The sequence below is a fragment of the Kryptolebias marmoratus genome, linkage group LG3 (genome assembly GCF_001649575.2).
Source record: "Kryptolebias marmoratus isolate JLee-2015 linkage group LG3, ASM164957v2, whole genome shotgun sequence".
Classification (NCBI taxonomy): domain Eukaryota; kingdom Metazoa; phylum Chordata; class Actinopteri; order Cyprinodontiformes; family Rivulidae; genus Kryptolebias; species Kryptolebias marmoratus.
This window is the reverse complement of record NC_051432.1, coordinates 10,277,842-10,304,857: the sequence shown is the minus strand read 5'-3', so window position 1 is coordinate 10,304,857 and position 27,016 is coordinate 10,277,842. Positions and strand designations below refer to the sequence as shown.

The window sequence follows — 27,016 nt, the reverse complement described above, 5'->3', positions numbered from 1 at the left end:
ACAAAAAAACTGAAAATAGAAGATTTTTTTTTTGAATATCTGCTGCAGTATGCCGCAAAGACTACGAAGGCAAAAAAACAGGGACTTTAACAAAGATTTAATTTTGGCACACTGGAAATATGACTCAGAAAATGTAGAAATACTTGGTATAGACTGCAAAATTCTGGTTTGAGCATCATTTATCTGTAGAAGAATATGTTGATATTGGGGTTTTTTTGGTTTGTTTTTTTAACAAAACTTAATAATAGGGTAAGATTTTTTTTGTTAGTGTTGCACAAAAGATTAATAAATAAGTGAAAAGCCTAGATTTCCTTTAAGGAATGCAAATCGCCTTTCATGCAACTTATAAACTATGGAGTTCTGCCCGTTTTGGTCAAACCTTGTAAATGATGTTGTGCACGACTTCGTTCAGTGTTGTGAGATCTTGCAAGTTGTGCACTTGGTATGTGTTGAGGTATGACTGTCAGCTACAACCAGATCAAATTTTACTTCAGTATCTGTACAACTAACTGAGTTGGAGCTCTTCCTGTGTTGGCTAAGGTCAATTTGCTGGCAGCCATCTTGAATTAGGGTGACGTCAATCAGTTGTGGATGTCCCTGCAGTGACTGCTTTGTTAGAGTTTCACTCATATCTGTTGACTTGTTTATGAGATATTTATCTAACACTATAGACAAACAAACATGCATATTAACGTACACACACATGCAAAAAAGGTTTTCTTATTTTCACCTTTGGCGGCAGGAGGTAAAAAAAGAGCTGTCCAGTCAAAGAATTTAACATCTTTACTAATGCCAAAGAACACTGAATGAAATTGATTTTTTTTATTCCTAATTCATATTTAATAATAATTCCCTAAATGTTATATTAATCAGCAGGTGATAATACTCTGCATTTAAAGTTTCTATAAAAAAATTATGAAAAAGGTCTAAAAAGCTAAAGTGCTTCAAGAAGCTCCATGTTGCCGCTGGAAAATGTTTTAGTTTTTTTTTCTGGTTATCTGAAAGGGCTTTAACGCTTTAGTTTGGTAAACACCTTAAATAGAGCTAAAATATCAAAATGCATTATTTTATAGCAAAATCTGCATATTATCATTAATTATATCATTGTATGTAAAAATAAATGTTTTATGGTCTGAGCCAGCCAGTTCCTTCTGCAGCTGCATATATAAATGGAAATTGTCCAATAATGTTACAATTGTTCTAAAACGTTTTATCCTCTATATTTGAAAAAAAAAATGTTTTGTATTATATAGAATTGATGCTGAAGCACTCATAATCAACTATATCATAATGCTGGTTTCATGTTTGGATTTTTCAAGAAAAAATCTGTTTTTAATTACATAATGCAAACACTAACTGGGTCTTAAAAGCCACAAATCTGCATGAAATCAAAATCAGATGGAGGAACTGCCCTGAACTGCAAAGCTAATCCAAAAGGAAATCAGAAAGATGCAATTTGTGTCTTAGTTATAGGAATAAAGTTAGAGCTCACTGTCAGCATTTGGCCACTAGATGGCAGCAGAGAACCGTGTTTCTTAAAACAATTTCAAGAACAGAATGAGTCTGCTGTAATACATGGATATATATATGTAGGGCAAAGATTAAAATGAAGCTAAGTTAAGTTTGATTACATGGAAAAAAACAAAACACAGACAACTGCTTTATAAGCTGTGTGTGTGCAAAGACAGGGAGAAATAATGAATTAAAAACCAAAAGCCTATTTAAACAGCTATCCTGGGTGCTTTCTGATCCAAACAGAGACTCATCCTTATGCAGTATGTGTAATATAGTGCAATAAATTAAATTGAAAAATATTTATTGAGTGACATTCTTGGTGACAGTTTAGCTTGGCGAGCTTACAAACAAAAAGCGGGCTTCTTCAGCAGAATGCATTTCATCAATTTATTTTTAGGATTAAATCTATTCAGTAAGGAGTTGAAACATAACGAAGAGCAAATGTTCGCTGACTTACGTCAAACTCATTGAGAGCGGCGGCCAGCTCCCCGATGCCAGCATGGCCATGCTTCTCTTCGGTGGGTGAGGTGGCCTGAGCGGCGATGGAAATGCCTCCCATGGCCTCCTGGACCTGCTTGAACACGTAGTCCCGGTTGGCACGTGTGGCGGCCACGTCTGGGTGGCGCAGGAAGGCCTGGGAGGCCGTGTACAGCATGGTGGCGTTTTTCTTCAGAGCCCCGCGAGCAGCCGCCATCTCATCTCGACACTGGGGGTCTTTCAGTTCCTTAAAAAAGTGACAAAAGCTCTCAGAAGCGTTTATATCCGAAATAAAGAACACCGTATATCAAATTATAGGGAATATATTATAGAGGGGGGAAAAAAGTGTATTATACAAAATGCTAAAGCGTTGCCCTAATAGAGTCAAAACAGTGGTGTGAGAAATTTTGTATTCATTAGTTATTTACAACACAGAAGAAAGTTCATGCCCCATTTGATAAATGGGTGTTATTCCAACCACACAAAGATGAAGCCCTGTCAGCAGATTGGCAGCTGTGGAGCTGGACTGAATTCACTTTAGTGCTTTGCTTTGGGACAGCTTGGCAGTACAGTCAATGACTTTATTTCCAATAACATGACCTTTGTTAGAAAATATCCCCTCCAAAACCTCTTTTTTCCCCACATACTTGCAGCCATAATAAAATGAATCATCAGATGTGTTTTAGCTGCAGTGTGAAATAGGCACTGATATGGTTATTTCTACAGTCACAATATGTATGTTCTGTTAGTTCAAATAAAAAGAAACACCTTTCTGCTGTTCTGTACCTAATACATTAAGAACAACCTTGTATGTTTCTGTAACATCAAAAAAATAAACTCCATTTATTAGCAGTACAAAACAATGCACAACTAATTTCTGGAATAAACCAAGAAATAGAAAGCTTTGTAGTAGTCAAGCCTTTCAAGTAAAAACTAGTTTGTTGATCTGCTTCCATTTTTGCTTTATTTCTTTTTTTTTTTTTTTAGCCCAGAAGGAAACGGGGAGTTCTCGGTTACCTGCTGTCTCCGAGCTGCCACGTAGTTCAGCTTCACCATCTCCTTCCCGAACTCTTTGAAGCGGTTGGCCAGGTCTTGTTCATTGGTAGCGTTTTTTACCCCCTCTAGAGCCTCCTCCACCTGTTAGGAACGCAAACACACATTTACACACACTAACATGCACACACTGCAGCTTACAATCTCAGTTAGCAGAACTGATTTGGACAGAAAAACAGGACTATATTATTATTTTTTAAAAATGAAGTAGTAAACCATAGTAATTTTTGTTGCAGCTTTATAAATGATTTTTGTTTTGTTTTTTGTCAGCACAATATCTGGGATTATAATAATATACACTTGTTTTATTTGTAGGTTTTTTTAACCATGCCATGTCATTTTTAGTTGCAACATGATTTGAAAAAGTCAATAACCATTTAGTTGTACGACTGATCATCTCGGTGCATTCTGACTTTTTATTCCCTATAAAAACCCTGCAGAAGATACCTTAAGTGGCAGTGATAGACGGGTTTATGCACGTGTATGAGTCCCTCTGTGAGTGTTAGTCTTTCTGTAATATTTTAAACTAACCTGTTTTACAAAGCCCTAAGCTACTGTCAGAAGAAGTTACCTAAGTTCTCACTGTGGTGACTCTGGTTCACATGATGATATGTGTTCTCAGGATTCTTCTCCATGTCTCATTTATATGCTAATTTGGAGATAAAAGTCTATATTTTGTATGTGGACGATTCAGTAAAAAGAAGTCATAATAAAACACACGGAACATGTGGCTAAAACTGCACCCCAAGTGTGTCACTGGGTATTTGGAGAAGAATAACTCTCGGAACATAACTAGGGTCTATTATCTCTTGACCACCGCAAAGCTATCAGCTCACAAAGTTGTAAATCAAAAGGCCAGCACGTTGTCAGAACGACCGCTTGTGTGTTCACATCCCACGCTGGCTCCACTTACGACTTTCAGGTGAGCCAGCAGCCTCATGACGTCGGCCATGTCGGCGAGGATGAGCAGGCGGGTGACGGCGGACAGCAGGGCGCGAGCGGCCCTCACCATGGTCCCGCGTTTGACGGAGGAGCAGGGGTCGTCGGCGAACTCAGACGAGGCGATGCGCATCGTCTCTCCTGCAGGAAGAAAAGAGAGGAAGCAGTGAGCGGAGCGGGCAAAAAAAAAAAGAAATGTTTGCGTTTGTCGTAAAGTGTGTGCACACTGCGATCTCCCGGAGCTCTCTATCGTTTACCATCAGCTGCAGATAATGTGTCAGAGCGAATAAACCCAGACGACTAAATGTTCCTCCAGTCTGAGTCAGCGTTGTTTAAAATGAAACGGCAAGCTCAAAAACATATTAGCGGGGCATACTTCAGACCAGAGCAAACAAGCCCATGACTGTAGGAAGGCACTAATCATTCAAAGAATGACTGGAATGAATCAATCTGTTACTTTTAGCCAGTCGGAAACTGAAGAATATGAATTTCTTTTTTTGTGTGTGTGTCTGGGATATGAAAGCACGCTTTCGTTAAACTATAAACATTACATTATGAACACACAATTCAACTTTTGATCCTACCATGAAGAGAGAAACTTGAATCAGCTAAAATGGAAATCGGCGAATCGGAGCTGTACATAAATCAGAAACTGGAAACGCAGGTTGGTGCATCTCTACAAGGAACGTTTAATCGATATATAATACATATATTTTAAATATGACCTACGTTACATAAAGTTTAGAATAATTTAACAATTTCCAAAGTAAAAAAAAAAACCTCATATCTCCAAATGTAATATAAACTGCATAAAACACAATGGTTAATTATTTATTTATTTATTTTTTTTAGGTATTCTCATTGGTTTATAACAATAAATGTTACATTTTTAACCAAAACCTTTGTTTTAGGTTTAGAATACAGACATCGGTAAGACAAACGTAGATGTATTCCCAACCCGTGATTAGGGTGCCTGGGTGTGAAGACATTGGACACACCCTGAAGGGTGGCAGTCCATCACAAAGCTAACACAGCAAGACAAACAGCTATGCACGCTCACTCCCATTCCAACGATCCGTTTAAACTCACAAACGCGGATCCTGGGACTCTGGGACACGTGGAGAAAGCCCACACGGACACAGACACCACATCCATATAGCAGTCAAAAAGCAGCCGGCGGGTTCAAACGCAGAACTTGTGATAGATCACTGCTGACCGCAGCACCACTGTGCCAAGCATCCCCGTAAATAATGATGAGAGTTTCTCACACCGGGTCAATAATCAACTGGCCAAACATCCCTCCAAGCATACAATGAAATTGCTGAGCACATGAAAATATTTACCCTATAGTATTTTCCAAAAGGCTTAATCAAAAATCAATTTAAAATGAACGTGGGAAGGACACAATATGATTGCATTTTGTACACCGGCATAAAAAAATAATAATAATGCGCCAAAGAACCAACACTGTCTTTGATATTAACAGAATGTTGTGACCCGAGCTTGAGAAGAGTGACAAACCAAAGTGTCTGAGTGTTAAACCCCCCTGCAGGCTAAAGGAAGTAATATCTCTAATTCAACCATGACGAGATAAAAGGGTTGAGCCTGATGAGGTCACAATGACAGAAGTCTAATGAACCAGTGACAGATTTAAAGACATTTCCATCTCAGAGGGGCTTTGACTCGGCTTGTGTTGCTATTTGAAGGACACTTCTGACTGCTGCAACACATCTCTCTAAAAAAAAAAGGTGATATTTCCATCTGAACGCAGTCAACATAGTGTGTTCACGTTGTCACAAGTTTACCATAAACAAGAAAAACTGTTGAGCTGACAGCCAAGCAAAAAAGTGGAGTGTAAAGAGAGAATAAAGAGTGCTCGTTTGGTGAACACCTACTGTATGTGTGAAAAAGGCTTTCCGGAATGAACACCTTGTCACGCTGTCAGTAAAAGGTTTACACATCAGCAGTTTACCCTGAGATGTCCCGTTCCAGTAACAGAGATAGGCAATAAGTGCCATGCGCCGCCATCAAAAAAAAGAGCTCTGCAATGACGCAACTGCAATAATAGTCTAATGCCAATAAAGCGTTATTTATTTTACTTTTTGGGTTTTTTAATCTGGCCAGCATTTCAAGCCAGTGGACCGACAGATTTTGTGCTTTTTGATGTCAGATCTGGTGATGGCCTGTTTGATGGCGGCCTTATTCATACGGCGCGAGAGCTGCGTGCCACAGCATACAAGTCAGGAGTGAGCAGCACCAGGGACCAAGTGGTGTTAACAATGCAGGATTATGAATGAAGCTCCGACACAACACATGCTGAGCTGCTCTGTTCTCCAAGACCCTTCCTGAACAAGAAATCCATTCAAATCTGGCACCAGGTGATCGTGTTTTTGGCCTGTGTGTGTTTGATGCGTTTCATGTAAGCAAAATATCAGATAAATCAATGAGGGATTTTAGTGAAACTCAGAAAGCTGTTCTTGGATGTACGTCTACAATTCATTACCGTTTAGAATCAGCCCCATTCAAGACGGCCGCCACAACTAATCAACCTTGGCCAACACAGAATGGCTAAAACTTAATCAGAATTACAGAAACTGAGTAAAATTTTAAGCAGTAGTAGCTGAGACTCATTCACAACACACATTACAGGCGCTAATACACTTTACACGGTTTGATGAAAACAGCTGCAACTTTGTCCCTTCTCATCATAAGAGGATCTTTTTTCAAAACTTTGGCATGGAAGGTGGCGGGCAATATACATTCCTTTAAATCATGTTAGGCCTTTAACTTAAATATAGCAAAACAGGTCAGAAAAACTATTGCTCGCTAAGTTTATTATTCTGGCAATTTCTACAGCTCAGCTTCTTTTCTTAATATTTGTTTTGTCACGCAGGGAAAAAAAAAATCCCAACTGATGATGTTGGGATGTTAACAATAAGATTGTCAACCTATGCAGACAGGACAGAGCAACACTGAGCCAACACTGAGCAGAAATAGCAATGTGTTTTGTTTTTTTTATACAAACTAGGAGAAACATTATAAAGCATCTCATGTAAACGTCCTATTGCTCAGTCATTTACAAATCTTACTCCAAGCCGAATCAAACGCTGGGAGCTTTGATGAGCACAACTGTAACGTTTGATGAGGTGAAAAGCTGGACCCATGCAGAGGGTTTTAAGCGTAAACAGACTTATAAGGTGGCTAATGAGAAGAGACTCTCTGTAATGCCTTAAAATTTAGCAAAGTTCCTCACCATCACAGACAGCTGAAGCTTTAACGATGCATGACTTTGGGATAAACAACTCCCGGACTGGGCTCATTACATTCATGAGGCTGGAAGCATCGAGTTAAGCGCAAAACTAATAGGTACTAATCTGTTAAATTGAAAGGATTTGCCTTGCTACTCTGAACTCTAAATCCATCTAAATTTGTGACGGCATTTGACATTTTCTGACATTAAAAGCACTTCATGCTTCTCTGAAAGATTCTAATTTTGCCAACTGCTCCTCCCATTCGATCATTAATGCCAGGGCAAAACTTTCCACAGACAGTGGTGTCAGTGGGGTTTCTTATGTCAAACTGACTGAAACTGACATAATCTGTTTACAATTTTGGAATATATGAATTCAGTATGCCTCAAAAATAATACATATAAATGACGTTACAACGTTTTCCTAAGCTCCTTTTACAAAAAAGTTCTGCAGAATGGCCCCAAAAACAAACCCCTCCTCAGACCACATTTGGGTGTTCTTACTATAGTATACATAAGTATTAATATATGGTGTATCATACTCTATGTAATTTACTGTATACATTATATAACTATTATAAGATCAAAAACAATGTAATGGCTGAGAGCAGAAAAAGTAATTTCTAGAGATCACATGGTGACTAGAAAAAATAAAAAAAAAGACTTGTGCACAATTTTAACACAATTACCTGATCAATGTTAGTCAACAACTATCAGTAGAATAACATACCTTGCTTCCGAACATCTTCCACAGCGGCAATGAGCTCCTCCTTGAGATCCTGGCTGTCTTTGGCAATCTGCTCACCCTTTTCAAGAAAGTTCTGGGTGGCTTGCTCCACAGATACTGCCAAGACATGAGCCTTCTTAGACCGCCCCTTCTTTTTACTGGATGGCCCTTTGTTGCTGGTGTTTACCAGAGTAGTCACCTAAGAAACAAGAGAGAGAGTTTGACAGCTGACCAATAAACAAACTCTGTTTGTTATCCAAGATATATGGGTCCCATTATTGGAGGACTTTTATTTTTCTTTTCCTTAGGCTGTGGAGTGAAATAACTTTGTAAAAACCATTAAAACTAACACAAAACAAAAGTGCAAAAAGTTAAGTCCATTATAATGCGCAGTCAAATTGCATAGGGCAGAAAGCTCTGAAAATATTTCTCCCAAGTAAGAATGCTGTCAAATGCGGCCCATTCTTAAAGCTCGCTTTCTTGGAAAACAAATATTGAATTGACCCTAAGGCAGTAATTTCCTTTATTTGAACTCTTGAGGACAGACTAGACTGCAGAGAATCAATAGAGTGATGAGTAAAAAATAAGTCTTTGATCTAATTGTGTTCAGTGTTTTACAGGAGCTTGTTTTATAAAAGATCTTATAAGATACTTCCAGACCTGTCAAAAATTGTTTCTGCACAGACTACAGAAATATTGATTTCTCCCATTACACACTGCAGAAATCGCAGTAGGTCAAGAGGATGACGTACGGAAGCTTTGGTTTAGTACAAACAAAATATTGATGATGTCTTGTACTATTAAGGCAGGAGCCCTGTCAGGGTCACGGGGAAAAGATGACCCAATATCAGACAAGCTGTACACCTAAAAGAAGTCACAAAGTTGGAGCAAGTAAACTTGAAGCTAAAAACTTTGCATTAATAAGCAGTTCCACGGTCTTGGTGATACAAACATGCTGCCAGCATGTGGAGTGAATCAGGACATGCAGCCTCAGTGTTTAATTGTGGCTTCTGCAGCAAAAAAAAAAAAAACACCTTTGGAAACATTCATTTATCTACATTAAGCTATATTGCACTAGAATGAAAGCATTTTCTTAATAAATCAAATGACAATGCCACCCTTAAAGAAACCAATCTTACCTTTGATCTAATTAACAAAAGGGTCTTCTAATATTGTCACTAGGGCTAGGGGTCGAGCAATAAAAGAGCAGCGATCACTGCCTTGGTCACACCCCAGCCAAACATGATGAGGACCGTCTCACTACAGCGCACATAAGTCTGACAGCAGCTGTCTCATGATGTGATCTGATTAGTTTGTGAAATATGGAAGAGTCTTTCACTCTTAAAAGCCTTTAAGAGCAAAGTTATGTCCTGTCAAGCCTGCATTACTTTAGGGCTTCTAAGCCTGGAATATCAACTTTAATGATGCATGTCCTCACTCGTGATGAATACGAGAATAGTCACACCGATATAAGACCAAGGCAGCCTTCTAAGTGTCTATGTTTTTGTTCAAAAAGTTAATTTTCTTTTTTTTTTTTTTTTAAAAAAAAAGGCCATTCCTCTTAAATCACATGTACTACTCATAAGTACCTAACCAATTACCTTTGCTTCAGCTATTTACTCTGCTGCATGGCATGACCTTATACTAATATAAAAGCACTTTTCATGAATCAAGAACTTTAGGTTCAACACGAAACAACACAATGTGCAACAAAAACTGCACTTATAAAACCACACACTCACAAGAACTATTAATCGCAAATTAAAGGAAGCCTACCTCTATTTTTAAAGGTACAACTTTCAGACACTATGAATTACTTTTCATCAAGAAAGTCTGTTTTATCTATCTAATGAAAAAAGCCACATCATTAGAAGGCATATTTTAAGATACTGCTAAAAGAGATAGATTTCTACAACAGAATTGCTACTCAGTCATTTTTTATCCCAAAACTAGTGTGTGGGGACATAATTGTCATTAGAGCTCCTGTCCGGTGCTTGCAGTTTTCTTATTGCTTCTTATTTTGACCTGTTTTGAAAGCTTGTGAACTGGGGTAGTTAGTGGACAGACAAAAAGGAAAAACTAAAGGAATAGGTGCTAAAGTTTTAACTCCTGTACAAGGAAGGAAATAAAAGCTTTTATGTGGTTAATTCAGTCCTGAACAGATTTAACCACAGATTATTTCATTCACTTTTGTTAAAACTAGTATACCTGACTGGTGACTACTAAGTATATTATACAATACAGGTAAATTAAATGATTGGTTGTCCAATTAATTAGACAATGTTTCACCATTTTCTGAATTATCAGCATTGGCCATACATTCTAACTCAAACGGTAGGCATACGTGTGGAGGACAGTGTTGTTATTCTTGGCACAACGCCAAAGTTTTAGCCTCACCATTCTTTTAAACGAAGAATTTAATTGATTGCTTCTGTCCTATGCTACTCAAACTATTGACTAAAACACATCTTACTCTAAGCACTGGCTCAAATTTCTTCACTTGCCGTTTGGTTTAAAATTGTTGCTGAACACTGTATAGTATGAGATTAAAACACATATTTGATGGTTGTATAGTTTAAAGCTAATAATAAAAAGTATGTGCATAATACTCAAGCTAAGCTTTTAACAACCAAGAGCTGCTGTATAGCAGCTTACACCAACACTGAACATCAAAAAGACTCTAGATAAGAACTGAAGTAATGAAATCTTTTGGGGACTGTTTTGAGTGGCAAAAATTTCATCAGACGTTGTAAATTACTAAATTTAAAGCTTAAAGCATGTTAAGTTATGTGAGCTCTTAAGCCAGAGTTGAGAGAACAGTCAAGACAGGCGTCAGAAACCATGGCTAACAGTCTAGCAGTATAACTGGTAAAAGACGTAGTGACATCTAACAACTTTATAATCAAACCAGAACAAAAGGAACAGTGTAATAAAATTACATTAGGGTCAGATGAGATCACCGGAGTGGAAATCATATTCAGCTTTCATGTAGCACCGAAACATACTCAATGAATTCATAGTGCTGTGAAGATATGTTGTGCATGTCCCACCTCACTACAAAAGAGTCTGGATACTTCATTAACTGTGGCAAGCACAAAGTAACTGTGCACACAGAATAATCAAATGGATCCCTTGGGGAGCGAGGTGTTAAGAAAAAGCTTGAAAATAAAAATGAGGTGAGTGACATTAATGTTTGCCTAGTGCAGCCAAATGTGGTCAAACACAAAACAAAAATAAATTCAAAGTGTTGGAAAGGCGGTCTCGCCCTGGCAGCTCGTAATTGGCCCTTGGCAAGCCCATTTATCGTGTGTATTAGCAGCATTTTATGCAAGACCACAGTGGAGTATGTTGTATACAGCCACAGGTTACGTCATTCCTGCAATAGTCTCACACTCAGCAGGTTTTCTACAATACAACCCTTCATATACCAACCTAAATAGTTTTGTCAGATCTGTGTGGCTGCTTACTGCAATACACAGAGCAAGACAGAAACTTTTTCCTGAACTAGACCCAACAAACAAGAATGCAAATCTATAGTGACATTGTTTTTCTTATTAGCATAACCATGTAAGTCAACACATTGCCATATATTTGATTTATTTATTTTATAGGTCAAGAATAATACATCCAAATATCTCCAGTGTTTCCAATGGAAACCGGGAAAACTACCACAATCCATCAGTGATGTTGCTACAGCAGCAGGAAGGCTAATTTCTCCTTCAGACAGAAGGTGTAGTTGTGCCTTGCCCTATCGTTTTATTGCTTCTCAATAGCTTTAAATGCCATGCGGCCTTTCCTCTACGGTGCACTGACCAGGAGACTCCTCAGTAAGTTGTAAATCCCTGTGGCAATGTATGACCATTCAATTTTCTGCCTCGGCTTCTGAGAATTGACCTCACCGGGTAAGCGGCGTGTGCATGTATGTGCATGATCATATGCACACACAAAACTCCCGGGAGATTCCAACTCCTCTAAACAGCAAGAGCTACACAGTACATAAAGTTTCTTATTAACTAACTGATGAGGGCATTTAAATGAAGTGTGAAGTGTGCGACGTATGCAGAAGCTCAGGAGGATAAAGCCAAGAGCGGGGGCTTCGACAAGCTGTGGGAAGGACAGTTCAGAGACACGTTTGCACAATTGATGTCTTCAGGCCATGTTACTGCATAAACAAAATGTGTAGTTGCTAAAATAATGTAAAATAAAAAGGATAAAAAAACACATTTTTACATTGCATATGGGCATGTTGTTCAGCTAACATTAAGCATCACAGCACTAAATCTTACAGAGGTGCAGGATTTTATTTTGTTTTTTTCCACTTGCTTATTTTCTGTATCAAACCGTGTTACAGTGAAAGTTAACGAGTACCTAAGTGCAAATGATTGGGGATTAGTGGGCATTGAATGGGTTTTAGGAGGTAAAAAGGATGGGCTTTATGGTGTTATAATGCATAAGTGTCGAGCTCTCACACTCTCAACATGTCAGTGAAGTGTCCTCATAAAGCTTCTCATGGACATAGTGAGTCAAGCAGGCTGGAGAGAAATGTTGGAGAGAAACTGTGTTCCCCTAAAGAAAATGCTAAGACAATCTATGCTGTTAAATTTAAAATGGTTAGTTTTTTTTTTTTTTTTTCAAAAATTGCAGTGCTTTATTTAGAACTAGCCTACTGGGTGTTTGTCATTTGCACTTAACCTTTACATGGCAAAGATATTTTAAAAGTGATGAACATTTACAAGGAAATAGTGACAAGAAAATATGATTGCCAAGGAAAGTGGAGCCAACTGAAATAAAAGCATTTTCTGCAATAATATTTTTTTCTTCCATCCAAAGTTAACTTTTAGGTGCAGCAATCATTCATTCTGTTTAGAGAGTAGTACATTTTCTGTCTCATCATAACATTTCCTATTAGTAACCTCTTAGTTCACGTCTGTTTAATCCACCCACTACTTCATTATGATTCTCACTGCAAATGTTTTGGCTCTCGGTGAGGTTGCTTCATCCCTTTTGTGACATGAATTTCTTTGGAGAGAGCAAAGAGAGTTGGACAGTTAATCTTAGTTTTCTGCTGAAGCACTTAATGTTTTTTTTTGTAATGACAAATATGCAGCAGAATCATTAAGTACAATCCAATAAACAAGCAGCAGCAGCAAAATCTGGATCTACAGACGACTCAGAATCACAGGCTAATAATGAAAAATGGAGTAAAGAAAACAAACAAACAAAACATAAATAAAAAATAAATTACTTAAATGGCAAAACTATCCAATACATTTTGTCAAGCAGTTGAAATAAGAAAATGTTTAGCTCTCAGGGAGCCAATCTAAGGAAGATGAGCAGTGACAGCAAGAGAGAAAGAAAAATATATAAAAATCAATGTGCTGCACGGACCAAACAGAATCAACAATGCAACTTTTAGAAATCTAAAACCTTCACTTAAAAGGACAAATATGGATAACATGGCATCCAGCAGGCTCAATAAGTTACATAGAGAATGACACTGAGTCCTCATATGACTTGGATTTATTATTTGCAAGACATGCCTTTAGGCTCAAATATAATCTTCACAGCTAAATGGCAGGAGTTTATGCCATCTGTAATGCTGTCTGTACTACAAAGAGAAACCACAATTGGTCTCTCAAATCGCATTCTCAAATGGCTTTGAGTCCAAGGTATGGTCACCGGGATCAGTGTCAAAGAAATCAAAACCGTAATCTGTTAAAAAAAAAAGGAGGATTGAAGGACTGAGGAAAACAACAACAACAACAACTACACTATGGTAAGGCTGGTACTTGATACATCATTTATAACAATATCAAGAGTATGGACATTTCTTTATTCTTTTTGCAAAACCAAACTCAAACAAATACAATCATCTAAGCCAGGGGTTTCCAACCCTGGTCCTCAGGGCCACTATCCTGCATGTTTTACTTGTTTCCCTGCTCCAACACGCCTGATTCAGTGGTTAAATTTCCTCTTCATGTTCTGCAGAAGCCTGTTAATCAGCCATTGATTTAAATCAGGTGTGTTGGAGCAGAGAAACAAGTAAAACATGCAGGATGGTGGCCCTCGAGGACCAGGATTGGAGACCACTGATCTAAGCATTTGAGCATTTAAGTTCTGCAAAACTCTCATTCCTCAGCTACATTATTTGTATTTGAATGCTTTAACATTTGGTGTTTGCCATCGGAAGACCAGTGAACCCCTCTGTCAAACAATTAAGTTTCAGTTTATAGAGTCAAGAGTTGAGTATTAAATTAATAGAGCTGTTTTCTAGAAGGCCTGATCTACTCAGCTAATATATCCAGCTGCTTCTTATATAGGGTTGAGTATGTCTGCTTATAATTTTTACTTTATGTTTGACTTTGGAAATGCTTCCTGATATAGAGGTTGAGTTTCAGTATAACTGTGTGTGTAATACACTTATACTACAGACAGCCTAGGACTCCATGAGCAAAACAAACTAACAAAGAACATGAATTCTTGTTATTGGAATATACCCTGTGAAGAAATTTGGCATGGTCCATATTTGGATCATTTATCCCTCAGAGACAACAAAGACAAAAAACTGCATTAAATTCCAGTTGAAAAATGACTCACACTTTGTTTTTTTTTCTTGCCTTTCAAACTAACAGTTAACAAACCAGCACATTATCACCACCTGTTGGTATGCAGGGAAAACTCAAGTCTTCTGAGAGAAACGCTGTGGTGCAGTTAAGCCAAAAACAGCATGAATGAAAACTTGCGTACACCGGCAAACACAAAATCACTTTGAGTAGACAATTGCAGAAAGCATAAATGAAGCCCAAGGCAATGTGATCACCTGATTTGCTGAGGGTCAATCCAAAACTTGATGTTCAATAAAAACAACAATGACAAAACAGCAGTCACTATTTTAATATAATTTCTAAAATACTAAGTTTGTATCCAGTCAAGCACATCCCCCACTACTATAACCTTTTTAAAATGCGATGGTGCCAAAAAATAAAGCCTTTTTTAAAGTTTAAAGTTTTTTTTTTCCTTTTGCAAAAGAAAAAAAAAAAAAATAAATAAAATATCTGGATTCTTTCATACAGACACTGTGAAATGACAAATGATCATACTGTTCATATAATTTAAACTGTCTACGACTTCTAAAAAAAAAAGTGAAATTGTGAGTTTTAATAAAGTCAAATTCAATAAAATATTTTTGATGTTTTGCTTATCAAGTCAAATATGGTACCCAAACAAGTAATTTCTCTCAGGGGATGTTTAAAGAATCTGTCTCTCCGTCTGTCCAGAGACTCTCAAGCAATTTCCCTCCTGTGGAGTATTTTATGGTAACAAAAACGAAACAGCAGGCAAAAGGCAACTGTACGCAGCTGCAATTCAGGACTGCAGGACGGCCAAATGTTCAGACTGCTAAGTGTTAAAAAAACATATCCTGAAGAGAAATGAAAGTGTGTTTCGGAAGAGCCACTGCTGATCTATTGGGACGAATGAAGAAACGGGAGCTAACATCCTTATTAATCTACTATGTATTTGTTGTGTTGTCACTGACAGATAAACGGATGACTTAATGGAGACTGTTTAATTAGCATAATGAGGTATTGGAACCAAGAGTGTTGTTTCCAAACAGTTGCACCGTTGGCAGATACAGCAGAGGGGGTTCGATACACTGAGGTTCAAAACACATATTTAACGACAAAGTTACACGGTTGGTCACTGCACAAAGTTGGTAAAAGGTAATTGCAAAATAATAATAGTATTATTATAGTATTAATTCCATCCTGTGTTTAAATATTTGTAAATAATTGGATGAGAAGCTGCATTCAAAACTAATTAAAGTTTAAAGTTTTAGGGGAGAAGGTAAGCTTGGTACACCTTTCCTGTAGGAGCATTTTCTCATTTATGTTCAAGCAATAAGTCATTATGTTTGCACAGCCATTTTCAGATGGTTCTGTGGATTTTTTTAGGTTCACACATCCTGCTTTGCTATGCAACATCTGAATGCCATGATAATGGACAGCCTCAGTGCTAATAACTCAAATAAATGAAATCAACTGGACTCTAAAGCTCATAGTTAAAAGGAGAATATCGCACATGCTGTTTACCATAATGTTAACACCACACGCTCGCTGCGTTACACACTCAAGAACTAGATACATTCAGCTGGATAACTCAACAGAATTAAAACCAGCAGGAAGGTTGTTACCAGGTTAAACCAAAACTGGTAAATCGCATTTGAAAACGTCCCCCAAAGGAAAAAACTACTAATGCTGTCAAAAGGCTGTCATCATATTAATACTGTGACTACTTTCTAAACTTAGCTCAAATTACTCAACTCTTAGAGCAACTCTTCAGTGGTTTCATTGAACACTCTGCAAAGTATAGCATCACTTCTTGCCTCAGAAAATTGTCTGTTTGAGGTCCAGGCCTCCTCCTCTTTCCGCTAGCTTAATGGATTATGACAGTGATGCAGCATGAAGTCTTAATCCTCTCACCGCTCTCGTCTCCCCTCCTTTTATGTTAAGCCCCTTGACTAGAGACTGTCTCTGTCTGTGTGTGAGTCAGGTGCCAACTAAAAGTCATAGCCAAACTTTGATGACATACGAAAAGGAAGAGTTAAAAGGTTCAGTGTTTGACAACCATCTCCATCACATTTTCTCCCCAGCCCACATTTGTAGGGTGAATTCGAACAACAGAAGCAGGAATTAGGTTTTCATTTAACCTTTGCCAGTTACAATTTTGAAAAAAAGTCAAAAGTTTTTAAGCTGTGGAAAAACAGAAAGCCGATTTAACTAAATCATATATCTGTTGCCGTTTTCTTTTTATATCTACCATCCATGAAACACCTTAGCATGACTATGTAAAAGTTGTTTGTTATTAAAGTTCTTGAATCTCAGGGTACAACTTCATATGTATGTCTACAAATACTTTAATCTTCAAGCAAATTTAACAACAACAATTATAATTTTAATTTTAACATGATTTTACTAAATTCTTTCACAGCAAATGACTCTGGAGCCTTCAAAAGATCATTGGAAATATGCAGTATTGCTTCCCCTCACCTTCAATAATACATTAAATTCTTTTCAATTTTCTTAAAAAGAAACAAAAAAAGATAAAACTTAATTGTAATTTATTTAAAATTTCTACCATTAAAAAGACTAATTGGCTAAAAGGATGGGTGTCACTTCATTTTAAGTTTATGTCATTTGTATAAATGTACTTATTTTTCCAACTTGCATTAAATACTTCATAATGAAGCTTTATCACTGACCTTAACAGTCATCCTAAACATTTCCTAAGATTCAGAGAAAGAGGTGGGACTGATAGACAGAGCTGCTTTTTGATTAAATGTTAAATGAGTAATGAATGTTAAATATTACACACAATTTTAGGCTTAGACGTACTGGAACTGTGATTCACTATTAACTTTGTGGGATTCATTCATTAAGCAGAAAATTATAAAATTTTCCTCTCAATAAGATGCATTACTGACAAAACAGGAAATCTGAGAGGCAAAGCCAGGGGAAGCTAAGAGGAGCCAAGGTGAAGAGTTCCCCAAATATATATAATGTACGCCAAAATCAGCAACTCCAAAGGTCATCAGAGACAGTTATGTTGAAAATTATAATGGATAAAGAAGTTTACTGTCATCATACTTTTGTACAACGAGATTCTGGATTAGTTATATAGATAGATAGTTATATTGCACTAAGCTTCACAAAGGACATTTGGAAATCTAATGAAATACAGGGTTACATAACAGAAAAAAGGGACCTTTTTTTCTTCATTCATGGTGGAAACAAATCGTCTGCATTCTAGCTACACCAGTATTAACATTCCTAAGTGGCAAAGGCAAGTGATGAAGGAACGGTAAATTATATTTTTGCAGAAAAATGTGCCAATGCTGCAACTATTTATGTGCCGAACTGGTACATAAAGACCCACACTGAGGAAACGTTCATGGTGTTGCTTGTGCAAGACACATGTTGCTACTGTGCAGAAAAAGTGCAGCTCTCAAACAAATATAATTTCTTGCACCATTGCTGTTGTTGGACACCTGGTTGGACACTTTAGAAGAATAAAAACGTCACTATGACTTTCCTTAACAGACTAAAGTGACATAGAAAAACACAAACTTGTTAAAGGCAACGCAATATTGAAATCAACACAACGAATTCCACACTTCCTTCTGGGTTTTAATGCATATCTGTTTGTGATGCCATCTTTGCTGAAAACGATCCCACTTCCTGCTGCAATAAAGGCTACTGAAATACAGGCTTTAAAAAACAAACAGAAAAAAAGAAAGGAGCATTGCAACCAGGATGGTTAACTGAGACGCTGTCTTCGACCCTGATTTTAGTTGCATAACACTGAGTTATATCTGAAAAATTTATCTTTGACAGAAGCTGAAGCTTCTTTGAATTGTGCAAGGAAATCATTGACACAGTACAAAAACAAAAATTTAAAAAAACCTAAAAATGAGCCAGCAACAAACAGGAGAAGGAAAGATATTAAGAGGGATATCAGTGCTGATAAACACAGACGAACAAAAGTGCAAAGAAGAGGAAACTCAGAGGAAAACTCAGAGGAAAACTCAGAGGACCACTCAACAGTGACTTTGGGAGGGGGCAATAACAGTAGCTGGTTATAGCACCCAGGTGTTCGCACTCAGGTTTTGCAACATCCAAGCCATTGCATCGTCTCCAAGTCAGTGTATGCAACACACAGAACACTTCTCCCAGAAGATGTGAACTCCTTTTGAACAAGCAGACAGAAAAAAAGGACCATAAAGGGAAAAGAGAGCCCCACTCGAACCAGTCGTTAGATTGTCAATTCCATCAGAATAAAACTTTCTCCAGACTGAGGCTCTTCAAAGAGCTTTCTACAAACAAGTAAAGTATTCATTGGTCATAACCTTTCCTCAGAACCCCACTTCAAAAGATCTCAACTATGGCTTTAAGCAGCAACAACAACAAAAAAAAGGACCATGCAGCTTTAGGTCCAAATGCAACGATGCAGCTGAATGATTTTTGATCAGGGTTCAGATGTTTCCAGATCACTGTGCGCAAAATTATGGTTGCATTTAGTCATAAATCAAGAGTGCTTACACCGTAGCCATCTTTTCTCCGCTCGCCACTCAAGACTGCTCGTCTATAACTCTTTAAAAAAAAAAAGTACTGGAATACACTCCAGTATATATTTACTACATCAGAGCCATGCTTTAACAGAGTGATAAAGTGAGACCCCGAGTATTAACTATAGACCTGCCCGGGTCTCCAGCTGGGCTGAGAGAAGCCCGGTCATGATAAATGAGGTTGCTATCTCAAGCAATGTCAGCGTCAGCCTGTTTGTCTGTCCTCCGGAGGCAACCCTTTATTCCATCCAAACACACTGAATCATCCAAACTGACAAGGAAACAATCACAGTGCCTGGTTCGCATCCAAAAATGTTTCACATTTCCAGTGAAATAATATAAAAGATAAACTACTACAGCCTACTATTGTACATATCCCCCCCGGCTGTGCAGAAAATGAATTTTGCCACTGCTGTCATATTTTTTGGTGTTGCAGCACAACAAGGTAGTTTCTGGTTTATAATTGAAGGCAAAACCTGCCCGTTTACTAATGTGAGGGGGAAGCACATAAAGAAGGTAAAGTTAGTAACATTTATTTTAAAGTCAAATAAAGCTATAAAGAAGCAACGTGTCTGCCAGTCTTTTATTATGACTACATCAATCTAATGAATTTATTTGGAGATGAAATTCAAATGTTAAAGGGAGGGCACAATTATTCAAGACATGCAATTAGCTGTAATGACAGTCAGCCACTGTCATGTAAGGATTTTATGACACTCACTGTTTTTAAGGAAGCTCATCCGCCTTCAATCCCTTGACATTAAGCAATTACCAACCCATCACTCTGATGACCACTCATAAGGAACCAACACCAAATGAGGCTGATGCAACGCACAATAACAACATAATGCAACTCCAAGCAGTCACCAACGGAAAGAATTTCAATCGCTCTTTAATGGTATAATATCTCAGGCAGATGTTTACTGGTGTAGATTCTCAGTCATCCAGGATAAAGTCATCTAAAGTGCTTGATCTGAACCAACTGCACATATTTTGTTGTTTCTTTAAGATATTTCATCTCTCATCCAAAAGGCTTCTTTAAAAAAAAAAAAAAAAATGTGTCCAGTTGTTTACATTTTTAAACCGCAGAAAAGCTAGTGCCAGATCGTTACGTGCAGGAATGCCCAGTGGTGGGCGCTGATGCGAAATGTGTTCATTAGGAGTTAAACGTATTTTTCTAAAAATAGCACAAGTTTGAGACAAGGTTTTGGTGAATTCTCAGTCTGAGTCAGATAAGATGGTGCACCAACATCACCATGGTAACCTGAACTCCCAGCTGAAGGGCATTTGATAATCAGCAGCGTCTTGATCTCTGTTCAGCTTACACATACTGATAGATTCAGTTTATACTTTTTAACAGTCTCGAGACATCGCAACATTTAGTCATCAAAGCAATACAGTTAGGACGAAATAAATGCAGAACTGGTTGTACACACATCAAACAAAACTGTTTGCATTGCTTCCGTTTTCTTTAGCTTCTTTGAAGAGTGTCTTTTTTAGTAGTTGAATTTTCCAACCACTACCAACTGCAGCTAAGCTCCAAAGGGTGAGAAGACAATAAAAGTCAACAGGAGAGTTAACAGCAGAACATGTTTAAAGATATTTTAAAGATATTTTACTTTTGTTAAGGTAGGAAAGATGCATCAATTGGTATTAACTTGTAGAGTTCGGTCTTTGATTATGTTATTTGATTTTATCAGTTTTCCATTACTCCAATGTCAGAGTATTTTATCTAAGAAATGGGCAAATAATTAGACAAATCTAGGCAGATTATATCTGAGCTTCTCCAACAGCAAAACAGCCAGGTTCCTTGCATAAGTGACTGAATATCTAGTAAAACATAAAAATACCTTAGATACATTAATATTTCCTTAGCAAAAAGCCAACAAACTGTACAGTAAATGAGTGAAGAAATCTGTCACCTGATAAAATAAAATGGAACGTGAGACACTGAAACATGTGGATTAACAAAAAATGCAATGCAAAGTTCATTTAGCAAAACTAAGTATTGTTCTGTGAAATTGGCAGCAAAGCCAAAAACATGAAAGAGATTGTTACAGAGATTATGCATCAGGTTAAAAGACAGTGGTTAGATTAAAAATAAAAAGCACTCTGAAGTCAACCAAAGAACATCAGACCACTGGGAAAGCTGCTGGTACACTCAGTGATCACAACGCTGTCAACACCGTGCCGTCCTCTGACAGGCAGGGTGACGTCAGACCCTGCAGTTGAAATCTTTATCCATGATAGTTTTACGGAACCGAGGTTTGATCTGTTTCCCAAAGAAGAGCAGAATTTTTTATGGTTTCCAAACGCTCTCCGAGTACCACTCGCTCCCTCATGTTTGTGTACTGCAAAAAATGCTAATTCTTCGATTCAGTTCTCCAACAACAAGTGCTCGTATTAGACTAAGGCTCGTCTCTCACAGCAATCACCTGGATAAATTAAGATATACATAACTTCAGAAGAAACTTCATAAAGCCCACCAAGATGGAACTTTACAGGCAGCATTTTAATGAACTTACCATGATATGGAAACCAATTACAGAATTGCTTAATGAGCTCAGTATTCGTTTATTACCAGCGCTTACTGCCTTAATTAGCCACATTATGATTTCTACCTAAAATCCAAAGACATTCATGCACATATTTTATTTTGTTAACCACAACTATGACATTTTAACAATTTGTTATTAACTGTGTGTTTTGATTTTAGACAGCATTCCCACATTTTTAACTGGAGTGATATAAATGTATATCATTTTAAATAAGTTTGAGCATTAGAAGCAAAAGGAAATAAAGTCATTTTTTTAATAATACCTGTGCCTTAGCATTAAAAGGACACCAACTTTCATTTTGCTACTCCCCTTTATTAGTCAAACTGAAGTGTTTGTTGATCTACCTGAGTGACCAGGGGCTCCAGAAGCCTTTCCACAGTCAAGGTGCGGATTTCAAGATTCTTCGGGTCCCATTTCAACAGGATGGGGGAAGTGGCAGTCGTCATGGTCTCTGTTGGGGTCAGAAGCATATAAATGGTTAGGGAAACATTCAACTCAAAGACAAGAAGTGTAAAACGTCATCAAACACCAAAAAACTGTACATTACATTTTAAGGGAGGCCTGAAAGGCAATTCAAGAACGGTATTCACAGTCTCTAAAAATCATCTGAGCAAATTCTAACTCATTTTGTGCAAATACATACTGCATGTTCCGGAAAAGCCACCTAGACCGTTTGGCAGTGGCAAACCTGATGAGGTTTTGACAATAGTGGAAGTTTTTTTTCCCCGGCCACATTGTGTCGTGGATCACTTCTAGAGAAAGCAACATGCTTTCAGTCAGCAAATCCAGGCTCTATTCATCAATTACAAGAAGCCACAAACAGCACTTCCAGCTCACCATAAATAAAGCCATGACAAGTTCAGTAACTTCAAGTTTTTTTCTATTTTCAGTATTTTTAAATTAAGTCTTTCACTGTACGCTTTCAAAACCCAACTTTCAGATCGGTGTTACTTTTTGAGTAAGGCTCATGTTACAAAGGAATTATAGTCTTTATATACATTCGGAGAGCTAGTTGTTATTCAGCGGAGTTCTGGCCTACATTTTTCCACAGTCGGAGCAGCATTTTGATATTTTAAAGCCTTTATGGTATTAACCTTTTCATGGTTGCAGGAGATATAGGAACGTTCAATGAAAGACTGAGAAACGTATGTGAAACAAGAGAGAAACCTTTGGGAAAATTTGAGACAAAATATTAAAATCTGAATTTTGAGCTAATATAAAAATCATCTTCTGACCTTTATCTTTATAGAAGGCTCACAAGAAAACACTATAAATACAATGAATTTACAAAATTAGTCCAAAATAAACTTTTTTTTTAAACCCTCTGCTCTTCAACTTGGGATATTTCATAATGTTTTTTTTTTTTTTTTTAAAAAACCATTAAAGTTTGGTTGGGTTATACGCGGTGATCCTGAGAGCTGAACAGCTGGCATGTCGGTAGCACTCAGCTTTCACTGCAGGGATGTCTTTCAGCGGTAGGCAGTTTTGGACTGGGCCAGCTGGGACTGGCCCCATCTACTGCCAATGTTAGTGAGGCAAAAGGGAATACAGAATGTGAATAAGTATGACAGATCTGGGCCAGCGGCTTCAATACTACACACACTGGTTTAAGATGGATGGACAGAAGGAAATCTGGCAACCTGGCAAAATCAGTCAAACCACCGCTCAACCTTTTAGAGTTCTCAAAAGAGCATGACCCTTTATGTTTTAAACATTTTCAGCTTGTTACTTACGCTCATTACTTTTAACACTAACACAAGCCTTAAGTGCTTCTCTTGACTTTTCAAAACTTTTTGATTTTTGTTATCTTGATTTGAATACTTTTAAATAAACTATCTGGTTATAAATGCACACATGCCGCTCCTGGCCTCAAGGCATATAACCAAAAAAAAAAAAAAAAAACAGCTGATCACTTGTCTCACAGACTTATCTGTAACATCATTCGTAACATTCAGCAGCAGGTTAACAAAGCAGATGATGAATTAGAATGTTATCTGAAAACACATTGCTGAAAAGAACATCAGTTTGGTTGATTGGACTGCGATCTGGTTACATGGAGGCTACTGGAGTTCAGTGAGTCGAGACAAAGCATGGCAATGTTTTTCCAGTCTCTTATTGTCAGATTTTGGTGAGCCTGTGTGAACCGTTGCTTCAGTTTCCTGTTTTAGCTGACGGGAGTGGCACCAGATGTGGTTTTCTGCTGCTGTAGCCCATCTGCTTCATGGCTGGACGTGTTGTGTGTTCAGAGATGGTATTCTGCAGGCCTTTGTTTGTAACGAGTGGCTATTTGAGCTGCTTTTGACGTTCTGTCATTTCGATCTAGTTTGCCCATTCTCCTCTGACCTCTGACACTAACAGGCTTTTTTGTCAACAGCTCACTGGATATTTTCTCTTTTTTGGACCATTCTCTTTAAACTATAGAGATGGTTGTGTGTAAAAATGCCAGCAGTTTCTGAAATACTCAGATCAGCACATCCGGCACCAACAAGCATTCAAAGTCACTTAAATCCTCTTCCTTCCTCGTTTGAACTTCAGCAAGTCGTCCTCTTCACGTCTACATGCCTAAAGGCACTGAGTTGCTGTCATGTGATTGGCTGATTAGATATTTGTGTTGAACAAGTGTACCCAAAAAAGTGGCAGGTGAGTGTATGTACACATAATTTCTGCTATGTCTGGTTGAACACACTTATTTTTAATTCCTTTTTTCTTGAAAAAAAACTATATTCCCATGTTTTAGCTCTTTCTTTCTTGTCATTAAAACATTTTTTTAGAATTAACACCATAACATGATATACTGTGTTCAAACTGTTTTAAGAACAGCACTTTGTTATTTTTAAAAAGGTGTGTTTTTCTGTGTCGGCCTCCTACATTAAATTGTGTGAGGCTTAGTTTTGGTAAGTAGAAGGTCAGCAGTGATGCAAACTGCTTCCCATAAATTAAGCCTCCCAGTCCAACAGCACTTATTTCTGCCCGGGTGCTTCTGTATGCTAACTCGCTGCCGGATGCAATGTTTTCATCATCATTAGTTTAACAAAACCCATCGCTCTTATTTCCCTCAAGAAAATAAAATGCGATCGGAGAGAACAGGGGCAGTGGGGTTTAATGGGATGGCGTTTAAAAAAACAAAAATATTTTATCATTCTAACAGATGATTCGAAACGATTTAGGAGCATTTTTTTAATTGTCAGCTCAGTGTTCATTTTGTCATCAGTCCTGTGTGTTTGTGAGCGGAAAGAGAAACGAGTGACGTGAAGCCGAAGTTGAAGAAAACTTTGCAAACTAATAGAAAGTGCAACAAAACTCCCCGATTGTACATTACTTTATTTTAATTCAAAAGAAGGCAACGATATGAACAGCAAAGCATCTACAAAACAAAATGTGGGTGACAAGTTCTTTGTATTGCCCGATCTGAATAAAGCCTAATATCGTATTGTACATCCCGCCATCACAAACAGCCCCAGCTGGTAATAGTTACTTGACCACACTACATTGACAAATATGGGGTAAATGATTATATTACAGGAAGAGATGCAGACAGTTTCAAGTGCTGCTATTCAGCAATTCTTTTCAGTGCTGCAAAGCAGAATTTTCAATGCTCAATTCATCACTGCGTTGCAGATGCTGTGCCTGCTGAGTTTGGCAAAGAAAGCTCATCAAATTGGGGGTTTGTTGTTAATTAGGTTTCTTGTTTTGTGTGTTGGTCTAAAAAAGTACCGCAGCTGTCTCAGTTCATTTATCATGTCTGCCTTCTGAAGATAAAATGTCTGAGTTTTTTTTTTTTTTTTTAGCTTTTAATGGTATGGGAATAATTACTGAAAAAGAGTGGATTTATTATTACTTTCAGCATTGTGTGAGTCACCAATAACATTAAGTACCAAACTGAGACCTACCTCTGGCAGGTACGATATGTACATGAGAAGAACGAACATCTCGATCAACCTTGTATGTCGCAGGTCATGTATGTAACCTCTTTGGCTTCACTCATTTCCCCCCCACGAATTAGCATCTTTAAAGATGCATTTCTGTTTTCTCCTTTCTAACCTTGTGGTGTTAAATTTTACACAACTGTGACAGAGTCCATGAGTGATTTGTCATGCAGCAATCCAGATACTTCTTGCTGAAGGAGCTGCTTCCAGTCACTTTTATTCTGCTTCCTGAAAATGTCCCTTTCATCCAACGTAGCCAAATAGTCAAAACAGCACAAAGGAAATTGCGAGATAAAGGTTGCGTGTCTCTTGGATGTGATCCCTGTGGCACAAATTTTACATTCCCTTACTGTTAAATGAATGACACGTTTCATTATCATGGTGCAAGATGGGCAATAATAAAGGAGCGGTCATAATGGCATTTGTACCCAGCTTGCCACATGCTGCTATTCTAAGTAAGTTAGTTCATTTGTCACCCAATGCGGAGCTGTGTGAATGCTGTTTGTTTTTATTGCCCATTAAACAATATTATTACCTTAGCTTCTGCTTGTGTCAGCTCTTCTCAGAAATAAAGCTGATGACAGAGCAGAGAGACAACTGCTATGGGATGTAAAGTAATTGCCTCATTTGGCCAGGTGTTACCCAAGCACCGCGTGTGAGCAAAATATGTGTTTGAAAGAGCTCATCTGGTTCTGAATGTGTGTATTACTGCTCACGATGTTAAACTTTACGATCAGGTTTGGATACACAAACCAAGAAGAACGGGATGAGGTCGAAATCATTTTTTACTCTTCATCATGTATAGTCGGAGCTGATTACCAGAAAACCTTCAGGATTCTACAATCAAGGGCAAAACAAAGATGCTGACAAATGCACAACGTGCAAGGTCCACATGGCTCAACAACCAGCACCAGGAAAGGCCATCATTAACGACTGTTTAGTGGGAGAGGGGAAATAGAACCTGGGAGAACCCCTTCTACAACAAATAAACAGGAAAAAAAACTTCCTTTTTTCTATTTTTGGAGTTAAATGGATGGAATTTATCCCTAAAAGATGGTAGAAGAATTAGCACAACGAAATGGTTACAGTTAAAAAACATTTTGTTGACACATTTAAGCTACAATATACAGGTGCTGGTCATAAAATTAGAATATCACGAAAAAGTAGATTGATTTCAGTAATTCCATTTAAAAAGTGAAACTTGTATATTATATTCATACATTACATACAAACTCATATATTTCAAATGTTTATTTCGTTTAATTTTGATGATTACAAATGAAAATCTCAAATTTATCATATCAGAAAATTAGAATATTACTGAAGACCAATAAAAACAAAGGATTTATAGAAATGTTGGCCAACTGAAAAGTATGAACATGAAAAGTATGAGCATGTACAGCACTCAGTATTTAGTTGGGCCTCCTTTGGCCTGTATTACTGCAGCAA

The 27,016-nt window shown here is 37.7% G+C and overlaps 1 protein-coding gene across 2 annotated transcripts in view; it reads right to left on the bottom strand.

Moving 5' to 3' along the window:
- The window catches only part of ctnna2 (catenin (cadherin-associated protein), alpha 2), a 293,925-nt gene that overhangs the window by 247,731 nt on the left and 19,178 nt on the right, over positions 1-27,016 (bottom strand). For both annotated transcript variants that reach the window (XM_017405479.3, XM_017405486.3), the window contains exons 2-6: positions 21,986-22,092; positions 7,965-8,160; positions 3,959-4,125; positions 3,010-3,129; positions 1,973-2,239 (exon numbers count right to left, since the gene is read on the bottom strand). In XM_017405479.3, coding sequence (XP_017260968.1) covers positions 1,973-2,239; positions 3,010-3,129; positions 3,959-4,125; positions 7,965-8,160; positions 21,986-22,087 — 852 coding nt within the window. In that variant the 5' untranslated portion in view covers positions 22,088-22,092. The remainder of the gene's footprint in view (positions 1-1,972; positions 2,240-3,009; positions 3,130-3,958; positions 4,126-7,964; positions 8,161-21,985; positions 22,093-27,016) is intronic.